Raw genomic sequence first — 14,563 nt, forward strand, 5'->3', positions numbered from 1 at the left:
CGAATGAACCTTATATCTTTAGTGAAAGTCACAGCAGAAAACCTTGTCAGTAAAACTTCAGGTGACTCCACTTATGTCCTCAGAGGCTCAGTTCCGGGGTGACTCACTTAGCGGAGGGGACTCGAGGGACAGGGGCCACAGCCTCGTCCCTCCACTGGGCAGTTAGAGACACTGGCTCAAACACTGACGCAGGAGGCACCGTCTGTCTCTGCCGCAAGGACACGGAGATTCCCAAGACAGAGGTCCTGGGCCTCTGGGGGTGATAGCGGGCCCCCCAGGGAGCCCCTCTTCCCAGCCTCCTTTGTATCTTTGCTCCATACCACAGGGCCTTTGCTTCTGCTCTCCCCTTCCTGGAACACTGTCTCCTTACACCTGTAAAGCCTCAGGCCTCACCTCCTCCTAGGAGCCTCCCAGGTTCTTTCCACCTGCCTCCGTGTTCTGGGGCTTTCTCTCCCACTACTTTGGGTAGGGTGACAGACATCACGACCCTTGTGGGTTCGTATCTCGTGGGTGTCCATTTTCCTGTGGCTGTAAACCCCGAAACACAGTTGGACCTTGACCAATATAGGCTGAGGGGCGCCGATACCCCACGCAGTCAAAAATCCAAGTGTGACTTTTGACTCCCCGAAAACTTTACGAATAACCTTCTGCTGACCAGAAACCTTACCAATAACGAAGTCAATGAACATGGACCTTGTACGCCACGCGTGTTGTATACCATGTTCTTACCATGAAGTAAGCTGGAGAAGAGAAAACTTTATTAAGAAAATCATAAGGAGGGGCGCCTGGGGGGCTCGGTCGGTTAAGCGTCTGACTCCTAATTTCGGCTCAGGTCAGGATCTCATGGTTCTGTGAGTTCAGCGCAGAGCCTGCTGGGGATTCTCTCTCTCCCCCTCTCTCTGCGCCTTCCCCACTCACACTGTCTCTCTCTCAAAATAAATAAATAAATAACTTGAAAAAAATTTTTTAAAATCATAAGGAAAAGGAAATAATACATTTCAGTATTGTACTGTATTTATTAAAAACAAAACAAAAAAAGCCTGCATACAAGTGACTGAGCTGTTCAAACCCGTGTTCTCCGAAGGTCAGCTATGACTATTCCTGCTCTTTAAAACCCTGCAGCAAAGGGCTTCCGCAGACGACTGGGCCAAGCTGGTCCAGCGTCTTACACCCTTGACCCTCAGGAAGTTCTTTCTGGACACTAAAGCCCGTTTCCTTCGCTGCTTTCGGGCCGAGGCTGCTCTGTGCAGAGAGCAGCAGGCGAGGTCAGCTGCCTGCGTCTCTGCTCGGTGACCTTGGCGGCCTCCCCTCACACAGGGGGCCCCCGCAGTGCCCAGAGGGCAGAGCAGAGCTGGTACTATCAGGGTCCTCCATCTGTCCCCCGAGGCTCATGACAATGGGGAGTGAGGACACTTCCCAAGCACTGCTGGAGAAAGCCAAGAGGTCCAAGTGTAACTCCCAGCAAAATCCACCCATGACCTTCGCAGACGCGGAAGGTGGTGATGCCCCGGGCCTGAGGCTGCATGGGCTCCTCTCTCCTCCCTCCTTGCCGCCTGCCCCCCCCCGCCCACCATGCCCGCTGGGCCCTGCCTGCCATGTGCACTGCTCCCCAAGCCGGCAGCATGTCTCCCTCATCGCCCCAAGTGAACAGTCAGGAGGCACCTCTTTGCGGCTCCCCACAAGGTCGGCCTTTGGCAGATAGCCGCCCTGGCTCCCGGCCCAGGGAGGGGCCGCTGGCTTCCCCGGCCCCTTCCTCATGCCCTTGGCCAGATTCTGCCCTCCAGCCTCCAAGCCCTGCTCAGAGCCACCTGCCCACCTGGCCTGGCCGCCCCGCCCCTGACTCCCCTCGGATGTCACCTCCTGGGGTGAGGCCAGCTCAGCGCTCCCCACTCCCGGGAGGCAGTGTCGCCTAACCCAGGGCGCGAGCATCATTCTCTCGCGGGGAGCCTGGGCCTCAGCTCTGCGGCCTCCTCACCCCTGCTGTGGGCTCCGGTCGGGTCAGGCGGGCACCCCGTGGATCTCCCAGGGCTTCTGCTCTGACCCCAGCTCCCCCCAGCACACCGAGGCCAGAACCCTTTGTAGAGCTCGAAACTCCAACCCCCCTGATCTTCTCTGACAGGCGTGTCTGGGCTTGGGTGCGGCCTCGCCCAGAGGTGAGTGACTGGCGTGCTGTCTGGGCTCCAGGGGGAGATAACCCGTCCCCCTCGGAGCAAGACCTCCACCCGCGCTGTTTCCCACAGCATCTCCCGGAGTCTGAGTAAACGGGCGGAAACGCCAACAAGACAGTACTGGTACTCGTGCTGGGGGAGGCACCCTCCTCCCCTGAAAGTATGCGCTCACGCTCTCTCCTCGCCCGATCCGACGCCAGGGCCAGGTGGAACTTTCCACACCTCGCGCTGTAGAAGTGTGCCCCCAGAGCCGTCCCTGCAGCTGCTGAGGCGTGTCTGCAGGGCCCCCCTGCTCCCCACCCGCAGACAGCACCGCCCAGACAGCCGGCCCCGCGGGGTCCCCGTGCGTCTCTGGGCTGCGCCCTGCCAGCCTCTGCGGGTCGCCCGCGGACAGGCGCGTGGCCCACGGTTGCAGACTTTACTGAACCCCCAGACAACAGCGCCTTTGAGGGTGCCCAGGGGCTGGAGCAAAGGAGGGGTGTCGTGTGTGGGGGACCCCAAGCCCCTGAGCCCCACTGGGGGCAGTCAGCCTTCCCACCCCCACTGCCTGCAGCCCCAGAGCCTGACCCTGAGCCAGGTGTCTGCCCTGACTTCCTTCACCCATGTCTCCCTCGTCCATCTGTCCATCGGCAGGTGCCAATCGGGCCCTGCCCGCACCACCCCTCCCTGAGCGGCCCCTGGTCTCAGCGGCAAGCACAGTGAAGGAGGCGGGGGCTGAGGCGGCGTCACGGGGCAGCACCTTCGATGGCCTGCACCAGAGCTGGAGACACGGCCACCCCTCCTCAGGGAGGTGCTCGCTGCTGGTCTGCTCATCACGTCCCCAGTTCAAGGCTCCGGGGTGGACAGACAGGCCGACCCCAGGCCCTTCCTCCAGCCCTGAGGCCTGACAAGCTCCCTGGCGGGTGAGGGTAGCTCAGCCCTTCTGCACACACTTCCCGGGCGCTGGGAGACGGCACCAGGCAGGCGCGGCCACGACAGCCAGCAGCCCAGCGACCGAGTGCGCGGGGGCTCGGGGCTTCACGACAGGCTGAACGCACAGCGCGGCGGGGCGGGGAGGGGGGGTGCATGAGAAGGGTTGGTGGAGCCCCACCAAAAGTGAAAGATGGGCAGGGTGCAGGGAAGCTTCCAGAATGGAGGTCAGAGAGCAGAGCTTCTGCAGCCAGAGGAAGGGCTGATGGGGACGCCTCAGCCCAGGGACCCTCTGGCTCCGAGTCACAGGCGGTGATAACGAACGGGGGACATCGGCTGTTGCAGAGAGGAGGGTTTGGCCGAGCAGACGAAGAATGGATTTTCCACTAGCAGGGTCAGGGTGGGTGGCCGTGGGGCGGGCAGAGGGTCAGCCCGGAGCCTGGCGAATGCGGGCCACCCCTCATCGCCCCCGAGGAGGGCTCCGGTGCTCCCCTTCCGGAGCCGTCAGTCCTGCCCGGGCCGCCGGGGCCTTCTCTGCCCACCGCACCAGGTGAGAAAGGACGCCTCGTGGCTGCCACCCCACCCCACGGCCCAGACCCCGGCCACTCCCTCTCCCCTCCTGCCAGCTGCCTGTCCCCGGAGGCCCCGCCCCTTCCTGTCCCCCACGGGTCCCCCTCCTGGCTCCCAGGCTGCCCCTCTCATCTGCTGGGAGCTGCCTCTCCCTCCGCTNCAGCTGTTCCTTTCAGCCCTGGCACAGCCGATGAGTGGTTCAGGCAGCAAAGCCGAGCTCACACCTTTCTCCCCAAATCCCCCTCCTGCAGTTTTACGTCGGAATAAACCGGGGGTAACTCCCTTCGCCCAGCCTCCTGGGTCCAACCTGGGTCACCCTCGCCCCTCCCAGCCCACCAGCACGTCTCCGGGATGCTCACCGCCTGCCCCGCTCACACCTGGCCCTAGGTGCCATCCGTCTGCGGGATAAGCCCGTGGCCTGAGGCTCCCCGCCTCGGGCCTGCCCTCCTGTGGTCTGCTCCGAGCACTGCAGCAGGGGCCCTTCCAGAAGCCGTGCGGGATCTCGTCCCTCCCTCCCTGTGCCTTGGATACAGGAGGCGCTCAGGACATAGTTCTTGATGCATCGGTTGGCTTTTCCCACCTGGGGCCCTTCCTTCCCCAGAGGCTGCACTGTCTGCAGGGACAGAGAGTGACGGGGTCGTCGCTGGACGGGGGATGCAGAGCACTGAGCCCACTCGTGCTGCCCCAGGATGTGGAATCGGGCGTTCACACAGCACACACCAGACTGGCGGACAGCGGGAGCCGGCCAGGCACTGATGACCCAGCTCGAGATGACCCTGCAGGGGCGCCTGGGGTCTCAATCGGTTAAGCGTCTGACTTCGGCTCAGGTCATGATCTCGCGGTTCGTGGGTTCGAGCCCCGCGTCGGGCTCTGTGCTGACTGCCAGCTCAGAGCCTGGAGCCTGTTTCAGTCTGTGACTCCCTCTCTCTCTGCCCCTCCCCTGCTCCTGTTCTGTCTCTGTCTGTCTGTCTGTCTCTCTCAAATATACATAACAATAAAAAAAGAGGACCCTGCAGCCCAAATAGATGCCGGCTCTGGTCAACAGGCACGAAAAGAGCCACGGGGCTAATATCAACCTTGCTTATTTCTTGAGACGCTAAAGCTTTGCTAAATAGTGAAACCGAGAGGGTAGTGAACCACAGAGATCTCCAACGCGGAAAAGTCGGTTCCAGGTGCCTGCTCTGGACCATCGCAGTGTGGTCTCAGGTGAGAAGGGGTCCTCCGTGTCCTCAGCTCCCTCCTGGGTCACGGGCGGCTGGCCCGCCACGGGGAGAAGCCGCCCCAGACAGAGTCCTCAGGCCCTCCAGCGCCAGCCAAACACCCCCAGTAAGCGGGAGCCACGAAAGGGGTCGTTCAGCCTTCGACGGAGAGGGACGGGCCCCAAAGAGTCCCCAGCGACAAGGGACGTGACAACATGAGCTCGTCAGGGACAACCCTGTTTGTTCATTTTGGGGTTTCAGGTGCTTTGGGCCAAATGTCACTTCCTCTTTCGTGAGGTTTTGCAGCAGCAGAAAGTTTCTGTCTCCTGGGACAGAAACAGGAAACAGATGCATTTACAAATCAGTGACCCCAGCCAGCCCCGCCCCCACCCCCCACGGGGAAAGAGGCACCGGGCAGTTCTGCAGCCTTGCTGACGGACCTGCCCTCCGTCTACACAGACAGAGCAGGTGTGGGCCACGGCAGCAGAGCAGATGCGCCCTCCACGGTCCACGGAGGACCCTGCAGCCCTCACCCCTGCGCCCGGGGAAGACACCTCGCAGCAGCCGTGCTCGGCCTCACCCGACATCTGCACTGCGGCAGCCACCTCACTGGGGAGAAAAGGTCACACCCCTGTCCCCGTGCGCCCAGGCCTCGCGCTGGCCGAGCAGGGACACTGGCCCCAGGGCCCGGGGGCCTCTGGCTGTGCCTTGGGTCGTGTGGGTGCTGCAGGCAGGTAGCTCCTCCCGGGCCACACACTGTCACCGCCCCCCCCACGGCCTTGCTGGGGACACACACACACGCACTCTGTGCACTCACGCACACTCTGTCCAGAACCTTCTCGTCTCCAGAGGCTGCTGCACCCCCACGTCTTTGTGGCTCCGGCTCGTGTCGTCTGCCCGCTGCCGGGTCGCCCACAGGGCACATGGAACCAACAGCCCCCACTCTACCTGCGTCCCTGGCAGGAAAGATGGCCCCACCCTCTACCTGCTCAATTAGCAGCCTGGTGCCTGCCTGGCCCCCGGGGACCTGGCAAGTCTGGAAATGAGCCCTGGTCCCCGGGGCCCAGGCTGCAGGGGCCAAGTAAACACGGCTGTCCCTTCCTTCCCCTCTGCCAGGCCGCTGCCCCGCCGTCAGACGGACACCTCGAGGCCAGCTTGCCGCAAGTCCTTGACCGGGATCTCAGACCACACCGAGTCAGCCTACCGCGCAGATTCCCAGCAGAGGATGCTGCTGACCTGAGAGTGTGCGGGCAGGACGGAGCCGCCGGCCCAAAGCCGGGGAGCAGCGCAAAGCCCCGCATCTCAAGGCGACCACCCGGCCCTGACTAGACATGCGCCTGGCCTCTCCCCACCCCCCGCTGCTGGCCCTGCTCAGCCAGTGGGCGCGGGGCCCTAAGCTCCGGGGTAGGCAGGCATCTGCCTCTATGCTCAGGACCCGCCCAGTCCCTCGGCGCGTCCTGTCCGCCTCAGCTTACCCCGGCTTGCGGCACCCGGCCCGCACCAGACGCCTGACAAGGATGCAGACGAGAGAACGCACCTCCTAACCCCCCATCGCGGCTAAAGCCCCCCCAAGGCTCCCCAAGAAGAACGGAGACGCGGCCCTGGGCAGACGCCGGCACACCTACCGTGGCAAAGTGCTGCATGGGGTCACTGACGTACAGCATGGTGAGCGTGCGGGGGTCTGCACACGCCGGGGAACTGGCGCGCGGTGGGACGCGGCATGGGTCTGGGCGGCCGAGGGGCAAGGGGGAGTGTGGCGGCCGCCCGGCAGGGTGGGCCCAGGCGGCGGGGGGCCTCGTGGCTAGAGGTGTGGGAGCCGAGGATGCTCTGGGACATGTGGGCTCTCCGCCGGCATTTCCCTTCTCCCCATCTCCCTACTTCTGTCAACCGGCTGCATCTAACAACAAAACGAGCGGCCCACCCCTTTACGCCTCATGCCTATTCATCAAAGTCCAGGCAGGCCTCAGCTTGCCCACTGCTGTGTTGGACCGCACCACGGAGCGCACGGGGAGGGGCGGCGCGCCGGGCCACCGGCCGACTCCACAATTAAGCCACAGCCGGCTCCCCTGAGATGCTGCCTGTGGAAGGCTCGGGGGCCGCAGGCCTGTGGCCCTGAGGGCAAGGGGGCGGGTCCAGGCTCTTGAGACCCAGAGACGGGAGGCCGGGCCACCCCAGAGGGAAGGGATGGTGCTGAGGCCCTGGCGTCCTGGGCGGAGCAAATCTCCTTCCTGCTGCGGGCGCATGTGGTCCCCTGGGCCATGCCAAGGGCTGAACAGAGAGGAGAGGCACCCCAGGAGGCCGGGGCGCCCCTGGATCGGAGCGAGCAGCCTAGGCGCGGCTCAGGGCAGTGGATCGAGCCGGAGGACCAGAGTCCATGAGCCCCAGCCCTGCCCGGGCTGATGCTGGCCTTGCCCCACTGGTGCCAAGCCCCTGGAGACAGGGATGTGGCCCAGAAGGGGGAGAGTGTGCTGGCCTCCAGGCCCTCAGTCCCTCCGGGGCTGCATGACCCTGGTCCCCCAGCTGGGGGCTCCGGCAGGGCCAGCACTACCCCCTTTCTGGAGTCTGAATCTCCAACCCAATGTCACCGTCTCTGGCTCAAAGTAGCCTTTGGGGTGGAGGCCGGAACCGTCCCTGGAAGCAGGCAGGACACTAGTTATACAGTTATATGAAACCACGTGAAACTGGACAGGCCAGCCTCAAGTTTCCAAGCTCCCCCCACTCCAAACAAGACCACCGAGGTGCTGGAAAGACGGCCCGGAGACGCTTGCCTTCCAGCTCCAGCCTCCAGGGGGGCTCAGGGCCGAGGGAGGCTCCGCCCGAGACTCAGCAGGGCACCTGCTGCCAGCCCAGTCCCCGGGCTCCTCCAGCAGAGGAGAGAGAGCCTGTGCAAGGGTCCTGGGGGTGCAGCAGAGACACCCCCCGCCGGCCCGGACTCACCCCCGTGGCCCCTGGCTGCCGGCTCCCGGTGCGCCGGTGCCCACCGCTCACAGTGAGACACGGAGGGAAGCAGAGGCTGCAGAGGGAGGCTGCAGAGGCCTGGGGTGGGGGCTCTGTGGAGGCAGCAGGTAGCCGAGAGCCTTCCTTGCCCAGAATGCTTGAAGATGGGAAGGGGGGGCCTCGTGGGCTGGGGTGGGGGGCGGGGTNGGCAGGGAGGAGCAAAGGAGGAGGGTTCGAACCCCAACCTCTCACAGCTGGGACCCCCTGGGCTCCCCAGTCAGGGCACCACCTCCAGCTGGGGCTCCGTGCAGGGAAGCTGGCACGGGGGAGGTCGGCTGCCTTCTTAATCATGCTGGGTTTGTAAAAGCCAAAAGGAGAAAGCAAAGGAAAGAAGAATTTGACGTGAGAATCCCCAGGAATAGGCACTGGGTGGCACACAGGGGACCCGGGTGTAGGAACTCAATCCCGAGGGGGCCCCGAGATTCCCGCTCCAGGTCTGTGCCCTGCATCCCCCCGTCCTTGGGAGGTGCTGTAAATGTGATGACAGCCCTGTGATTAGGTTCCAAACCCAGCCAACTCTGAGCTGATCAGAAGGGAGAGTATTCAGGTGGGCCAGGCCTAATCAGGCGAGCCCTTCAAGGAGGTCAGGGAGACATCCTCCAAATGGCCTGAAGAAGTGCACCACCAGGCTGTGGGGCAGGGGATGGCAGGCAGCCCCAGGAGCTGAGAACGGTGGCCCTCGGGAGAAGCCACCGGGGACTGAACTCTGCCTACAGCCAGGGAGCGGAAGGGGTCCCTGCGCCAGACGGGACGGCAGGCCTCGCTGATACTCAGCAGCCTGGGATGCCCTGAGGGTCCGTGCCCCACCCAGGCTGTGGGGGCAGCACAGAGGAGGCTCTGGGCACCCGGGGCCTCAGGGCCCCCACGCCAGGAGCCTGGGCCAGGCTGGGTCCCCAGAGCAACAGAGAGCTTGTCTCCACATGCAGAGGTGCCTGACTCTGGCATCTTCCCCAGCAGCGCCCGCTTCCTGCGCACGTATCCCAGGTCTCGGCAACTCGGGGCGCAGGGACAGGGGCTCGGGGGGCTCTGTCCTCAGAACTGGGCCCCCTCCCCACTTGGTCCTCAGCTGCTTCCTCCGGGCGGCCTCCCAGGTGGCCCACTGGGCCTTGGGACCTGCTCTCCTGACTAACTCGCTGGAGGCTCCTCCCCACCGTCCACTTCCACGTGGAAGTGGCCGCCCGTGGCCGCCTGTGGCCACGAAGATGAGGTGGGGTACTTCTTCCCCCTCTCACGGGCGCAGGAAGGGCGCCGCTGATGTGACATGCCAGCTTAGGGCCAAACTCCCCGTACTGCGTCCTGACCACCCAGGGGTGGGGGGCTCTGCTTGCCCCTTGGAGGATGCCACGGAGTCGGCTCCTCGAGCGGGCGGCCGGCTGGGACTCGGCTCCGTGCGCCCCGAAGGGGATCCCCCTACAGTAGGAGGGAGGGCTGAGTGGGGCTCGCTGCGGACGGCAGGCAGGCTGGGGCTCCCGGAGCCGACCTTGAGCTGCACACCTTCCCTGAGGAGGGGGCGTCCTTTCCCTCCGTCTGCGCACCTGCCCCCTTCTGGGGGCCTGAGGACACCTCCCTTCTGCACCTGGGGAGAAATGCGCCCCCAGGCCAGGAAGGCCTGCCCCGCCCCTGCTGGGGTCTCGGGTCCCCGGGGGGCCGCCTGGCTGGGCAGCAGGAGGGGGTGGGGCCCCGGCACGGTCAGCTGTGTGTGCCGCCCCTGCCAGCCACAGCCCGACCCCCTGTGGCCCACCTGCCCACAACAGCTGTCACCAGAGAAGAGGCGCCAGGAGAGGCGGGAAGGGGNGGGGCAGAGCCACTGGGCCTAGGCTGGCCACGGGCCATCTCCCCCTTTCACGCATCATCAGAGCTGAGAAGCCCCCCCGCCAAGAGCCTGGCCTGCATTTTGACACAGGGACTCAGAGGAGACTCGCAGGCCCTCAGCCCAGTCTTCACGATGGAGGGCTTCATCTGCGCCCCCCGCCCTAACCGTGGGGGCCTCCAGGGCCAGTGCAGACCCTACAAGACTGACCCCCGCCAGGCCACAGGCCAGCCCACTGCCCTCCTGAGTCCCCGCGGAGCCAAGGCCCGGGGAGACTTTTCTCTGCCNGGGGCCCGGAGGAGGGCAAGGGGCGACAGAGGCCCTGGGGCGTCGGGTCCTCCCTGGGGGAGCAGTGCTCTTGGACCTGGGGCCTCGCCCCTGCCTCCGCCACCCCACATCCAGCTTCGTCACATGCGGCCTGAGGCCAGGCACCACCCTCGACCTCGCGACCCCCGCTGGACGTACAGACAAGGAACCCGAGGCCCCTGTGTGCGTCACCTGGCAGAAAAGGGGCAGGGATGGAGTGCGTCCGGGGGCCTCACTCGTGCCACGTCAGCCGTGTGGACAGGTGGGACCTCGAGCTCACCGTCCCGCCAAGGATCTGTGCTCAGGACTCCTCCGAGGCCCGCCGTGGGGCCCTGTCCTCTCTACTGCCGGACCGGGTGGCAGGGAGGTCCGAGGACGATGAGCCGTCCTTCCCGCAGGGCTGGGCCCACACCTGTCATCTCAGCTCCCCGGGCAGGGACACGGAGGCTGAGTCGTGGGGGACGTGAACCCGGGACAGACCGGCTCTTCGGGCGGGCCCTCATCCACTCTGCCTGTCCCCACTGGCATTGACGCGCCGGGTAAGGGCATCCCGTGGGCCTGCAGTGGCCTCTCTTCTGACGGTGGAGGGGGCGCCACTCAGGAGGAGTCCCGTCCTGAGGGAAGGACTCTGCCGATTGCCCGGCAAACAGCGGAGGCGCCCGAGGCCCCAGACGGCAGAAAGCGCCTGGAGGACCGACATCCCCCACTCAAGGACTGCACCTGTCTAGGCTCTGCCTTGTTGCGGGACCAGCCCCAGGACTGGGGGCCGGTCCGTCAGCACAGAGGCCACCAGCTCGGCGGTGGCGGGGGGCGCGGCGCGCGAGCCTTTACACCAGCCTCCGCTGAGTCATGACTACTGCGCTGGCCAGGCCTGGGTGACTGGCTCCAGGGCCTGGCCTGGGAACTCTCTCATCTAAGGTCACCAGGCTGGGGCTACCGCCTCCCCCTGAGTGGGCGGGTGGGGAGGGAGCCGGGCCCTCCTGGACGCCAGGCGGGACTCAACACCAGCACTGCGCCCTGGAAACATCGGGTAGGGGCCCTGCGGCCAGGCGGCCAGGCACCCGCTCTGCCCCGGCTGCTGGGCCTCCTCCGTTGGGCTGCGTCGGCCACCAGAGGGTGAAGGGGAGCCTGAGGCAAGCTCTCTGCACGGCGCCCGCCCCAGACCAGCAGCCGCTCCCACGACGGGGCTGGGCAGGGGTCAGGACGAGGCCGAGGCTGGCCAGGTGGTCAGGGAACCCCTCCTCTGTGGCCGGAGCTCGGCACGCAGGTATTTCTGCGTGACAGAGGCGCATCCCCTCTGTTCCCAGCCCAGACGTGCTCAGCGCCGGGCACGCTCCCGGGCGGACTGGGGGAGCGCACCCCACCCCTCAGGAACCCAGAGCTGCTGCCTCTGCCTGTTGGAGAGCAGACCCCCCCCCACCCGCTCCTGCCGCTGCTGGGGTCTCCAGGCTCCTCTGCCCTCCGTGGCATGAGCGGGGCTGCTTCCCAAACGCAGGAGGCAGACCTCTTAGGAGACTATTCAAGGGTCCTCTGCCCCTGGAGCCCCCGCCCCTGCCCAGAGTGGACGTAGCCAGCGCCTGGCGGTCGGCTATTGTATTGTCACGGAAGCGCCTGATGGCGAGGCGGCCACTCGGCAGACCCCCGTCTGGAGTAAACGTGCGGCCGGCTGCCCAGCCAGAGGAAGGGCCGGGCCGCCCCCGCCAGGCAGCTCCCCCGTTAGAAAGCCCTCAGTGTTCTAGAAACTGACCTCGCGTGACCCTGCTTTTCCCCTCCCGGGCTTTAAATCCGCTTGTATATTTTAAATTCACTAATAAAGAGTGAGCCCCTGAAAGCCAGGCCCCACCCCCGGCCCCATAAAGGCAAAACCTCCCGACTACACTGCCTGATTTTCTCTCTACCGGGGTGTGGCCCCGGCCCGCCTTGAACCTTCCAGCCCTGAGAGCGATGGCATGGCTCCTGCTGTGTACAGAGAAGGGCGGGTCCAGCCACAGCACCGGCGCCTGGGGAGATGCCTGGGGGCCGCCCCCAGGTGGGTGCTCCGGGCTCGGCCAGCCGGCGGCACCACTTCTGCTCTGCTGGGGAGGACACTGAGGTCCGGGGGCAGGTGTCCTGGGAGGCAGAGGTCAGGACCCTCGGCCCCTGGGGGAAGGTGCTGGTGGGGGCAGGACAGAGTTTGCACCTTTGCGTCCTGGTCCAGGATGACACCACTCCGGCCCATCGAGGCCAACCCTTTCCCACCATCTGTCTCGGTTTGCCCACCTGTAAAATGGGAACAAACAGGTGCTGAAGGCAGGTGGGCTGCTTTCACTGTAATGGTTCCCTGAGTGAGCAGGAGGCCGGGCCGGGCAGTCAGAGTTCTCAGATCCCGCGTGAAAGGATCCTCAGAGGAACGGACGTCACAGGGGCCCCCTGCCTGCCGAACCCCCACCGCCCGGCTGCCCCTGCCCAAGTCCCGTGTGGGCCAGCCCCGGGTCTTCGATCGACACAACAGAGGACACGGGGACCCTCCTGCCCCCCGCCCCCAGCTTCGCTGTGGCTTGTTCACAAGCTCGCTGGAGCCCACATGGTCCTCGCTGTCTGCCGGATGCTCACAGCGCCTCAGACGGGGTGCGTGGGGCTGAGCGGCTCCAGCTTCTGGACGGGGGGCTTTAGGGAAAGGGGGCCGGGCCCTCCGCGCCTCCAGCCTTCCCAGCACTGCCTCCTTCCCGGGCCCCGGCTCCTGACACGGACCGCTGGGCCGCGGCGAGGCCAGGGGCCCGCACAGCTGCCGCCCGGGGAAGCGGCCGCCTGGGGGCTGGAGGCAGCCGGCATTCCTAGGTCTCCCTGGGGCAGGGGGCCTTACACCCCCGCCTCGCATTCCGCCCGCCTGCAACCTCCCTCTGGCGCAGCAGCGCCCTGCAGCGGGTGCCCAGGGAGAGGAGAGGGGCGTGGCCAGCACCCAGGCAGCACAGCCCCGCCTTCGTGCCAAGAGGAACGCAAGGGTGGCAGACCTGAGACATGGCAGCAGGGTGTCGGGGCCTCGGCGGCCCCTCCACGCCCTGGCCAGCGCCCCTCCTCTGGAAGTAGGACCTCAGTCTTCCCCATTGCTCAGGCCCTGTGGCGGGAGGGGCCCCTGCTCACGGGCCCCAGGCTGCTCAGAGGCACACGTGTGGCTCAGAGCAGTCCCCCCGACGGGGACGGAGCCGCCGCTGGAGCCTGGTACCGATCCGCAGGGACTAGAGGCTGCCCAAGAACAAACCCTCGTGGAGAAAGCAGGGCAAGAGACACGGAGGCAGCTGTCGCAACACCTGGATCCAGCCATGCCTGAATCCATTCCTACCCTTGGACTAACGGTTTCATGAGCTGATACATTTTCTATTTTGTAACTGAAATGTCCTGACAAACCTACGGAGGAGGCTGTACACCTGAGTGCAGTTTCCCTCGGACTCTGCTCTGCAAGCTCCTAAGGCAGGACAGTCCACACTCACCGCCCCCACCCTAAGACCCCCGCGGACGGCAGCCCCACTCACCATGACAGGCGTGGTCATGCCCTGCAGATCGAAGACGTCCATGCCGGCCTCCGTGCCCCTCACCACCTCGCTGCTTCCCTGGCTTGGCTGGGGAAGGTCAAAGTAGGTGCTGTCTGGTTCCCTGGGAAGAAGGGGCAGAGCCATCAGCCCCAGAGCGCCCAGGCCCAGGGCTCCTGAGCTAAGCCTCAGCCCATGATCTGCCTCCTTTGCTTCTTCCCCCCAACCCTCGGCTCCCGCCCCCTCCCTCCTCTGCCGGCCTCGCCAGGGCTAGTGTCCACGCCCGGTGGGCGTGTCCACACGTGAGCTCTGTCCCCTGGACCTCTCCTGGCCCGGGGGTGCTGGTCGGAGGAACGAGCCCAGATTTCGGGCCCCACACCCCCAGGAGGAAGCCCCCCTCACCCTGCCCTGCCCGGGGCTGGCCCGGGGCGGCCGGAGACGGTACTCACAAGGAGCTCCACAGGTGCTCGAACGTGGCCCCCTCATCGGCGGCAGCGGGGGGCTGGGACATCTTCCCCTCACCCGGCCCGGAGGGCAGCTGGCTCTGCGGGGAGGGAAGGACAGTGGGTGCTGAGGGAAGGCCGGCCTCCGCCCTCCTGCAGCCTCCTGGGGGGCCGACGTGGGGCACCCCTTCACACCCCCATCCGTCCTCCCCTTTCCAGGGGCGGGTCCAGCCTTGCAGACGAGTGGGCCTGACCCCAGACCCAGGTTGGGGGTGGTGGTGCCTGGGTCGGCAGGGGCTTCTCAGAGCCACCACCTCCCAGGTGGGGGTGACATCGGGGCCGCGGGGCCTGTGGGAGCTCGGGAGTAAACAGGTGCTGCGTGCGGGGCCTGTGCCCAGATCACAGCAAACACCCCAACAGCTGTGGTCCCCATCACTATGAGCTGCGTCTCCGGGTTTGGGCTTCGGGGCTCAAGCCGGGCTTGGGGGCTCCCGACGCCCCAGGACACGAGGATGGTTCAGGCCCCGGGTCACTCCCTCCTGGGAGGGCGTGTGCCGTCCACCTCGGAGACAGGGTCCTCCCCACGGCCTGGACACAAAAGCAATTCGGATCCCACGAGGCGACCCAAGGCCAATGCTGTGAAGCGGTCCAGGCA

The 14,563-nt window shown here is 65.7% G+C and overlaps 1 protein-coding gene across 1 annotated transcript in view; it reads right to left on the reverse strand.

Annotated features, from left to right (window-relative positions):
• TP73 (tumor protein p73) overlaps positions 1-14,563 on the reverse strand; it is a 45,284-nt gene that overhangs the window by 23,245 nt on the left and 7,476 nt on the right. The window contains 2 exon segments of the mRNA XM_077763888.1: positions 13,469-13,589; positions 13,915-14,009. Coding sequence (XP_077620014.1) covers positions 13,469-13,589; positions 13,915-13,976 — 183 coding nt within the window. The 5' untranslated portion in view covers positions 13,977-14,009.

The sequence above is a fragment of the Crocuta crocuta genome, unplaced genomic scaffold (genome assembly GCF_008692635.1).
Source record: "Crocuta crocuta isolate KB4526 unplaced genomic scaffold, BGI_CrCroc_1.0 scaffold13, whole genome shotgun sequence".
In the NCBI taxonomy this organism is placed as follows: Eukaryota; Metazoa; Chordata; class Mammalia; order Carnivora; family Hyaenidae; genus Crocuta; species Crocuta crocuta.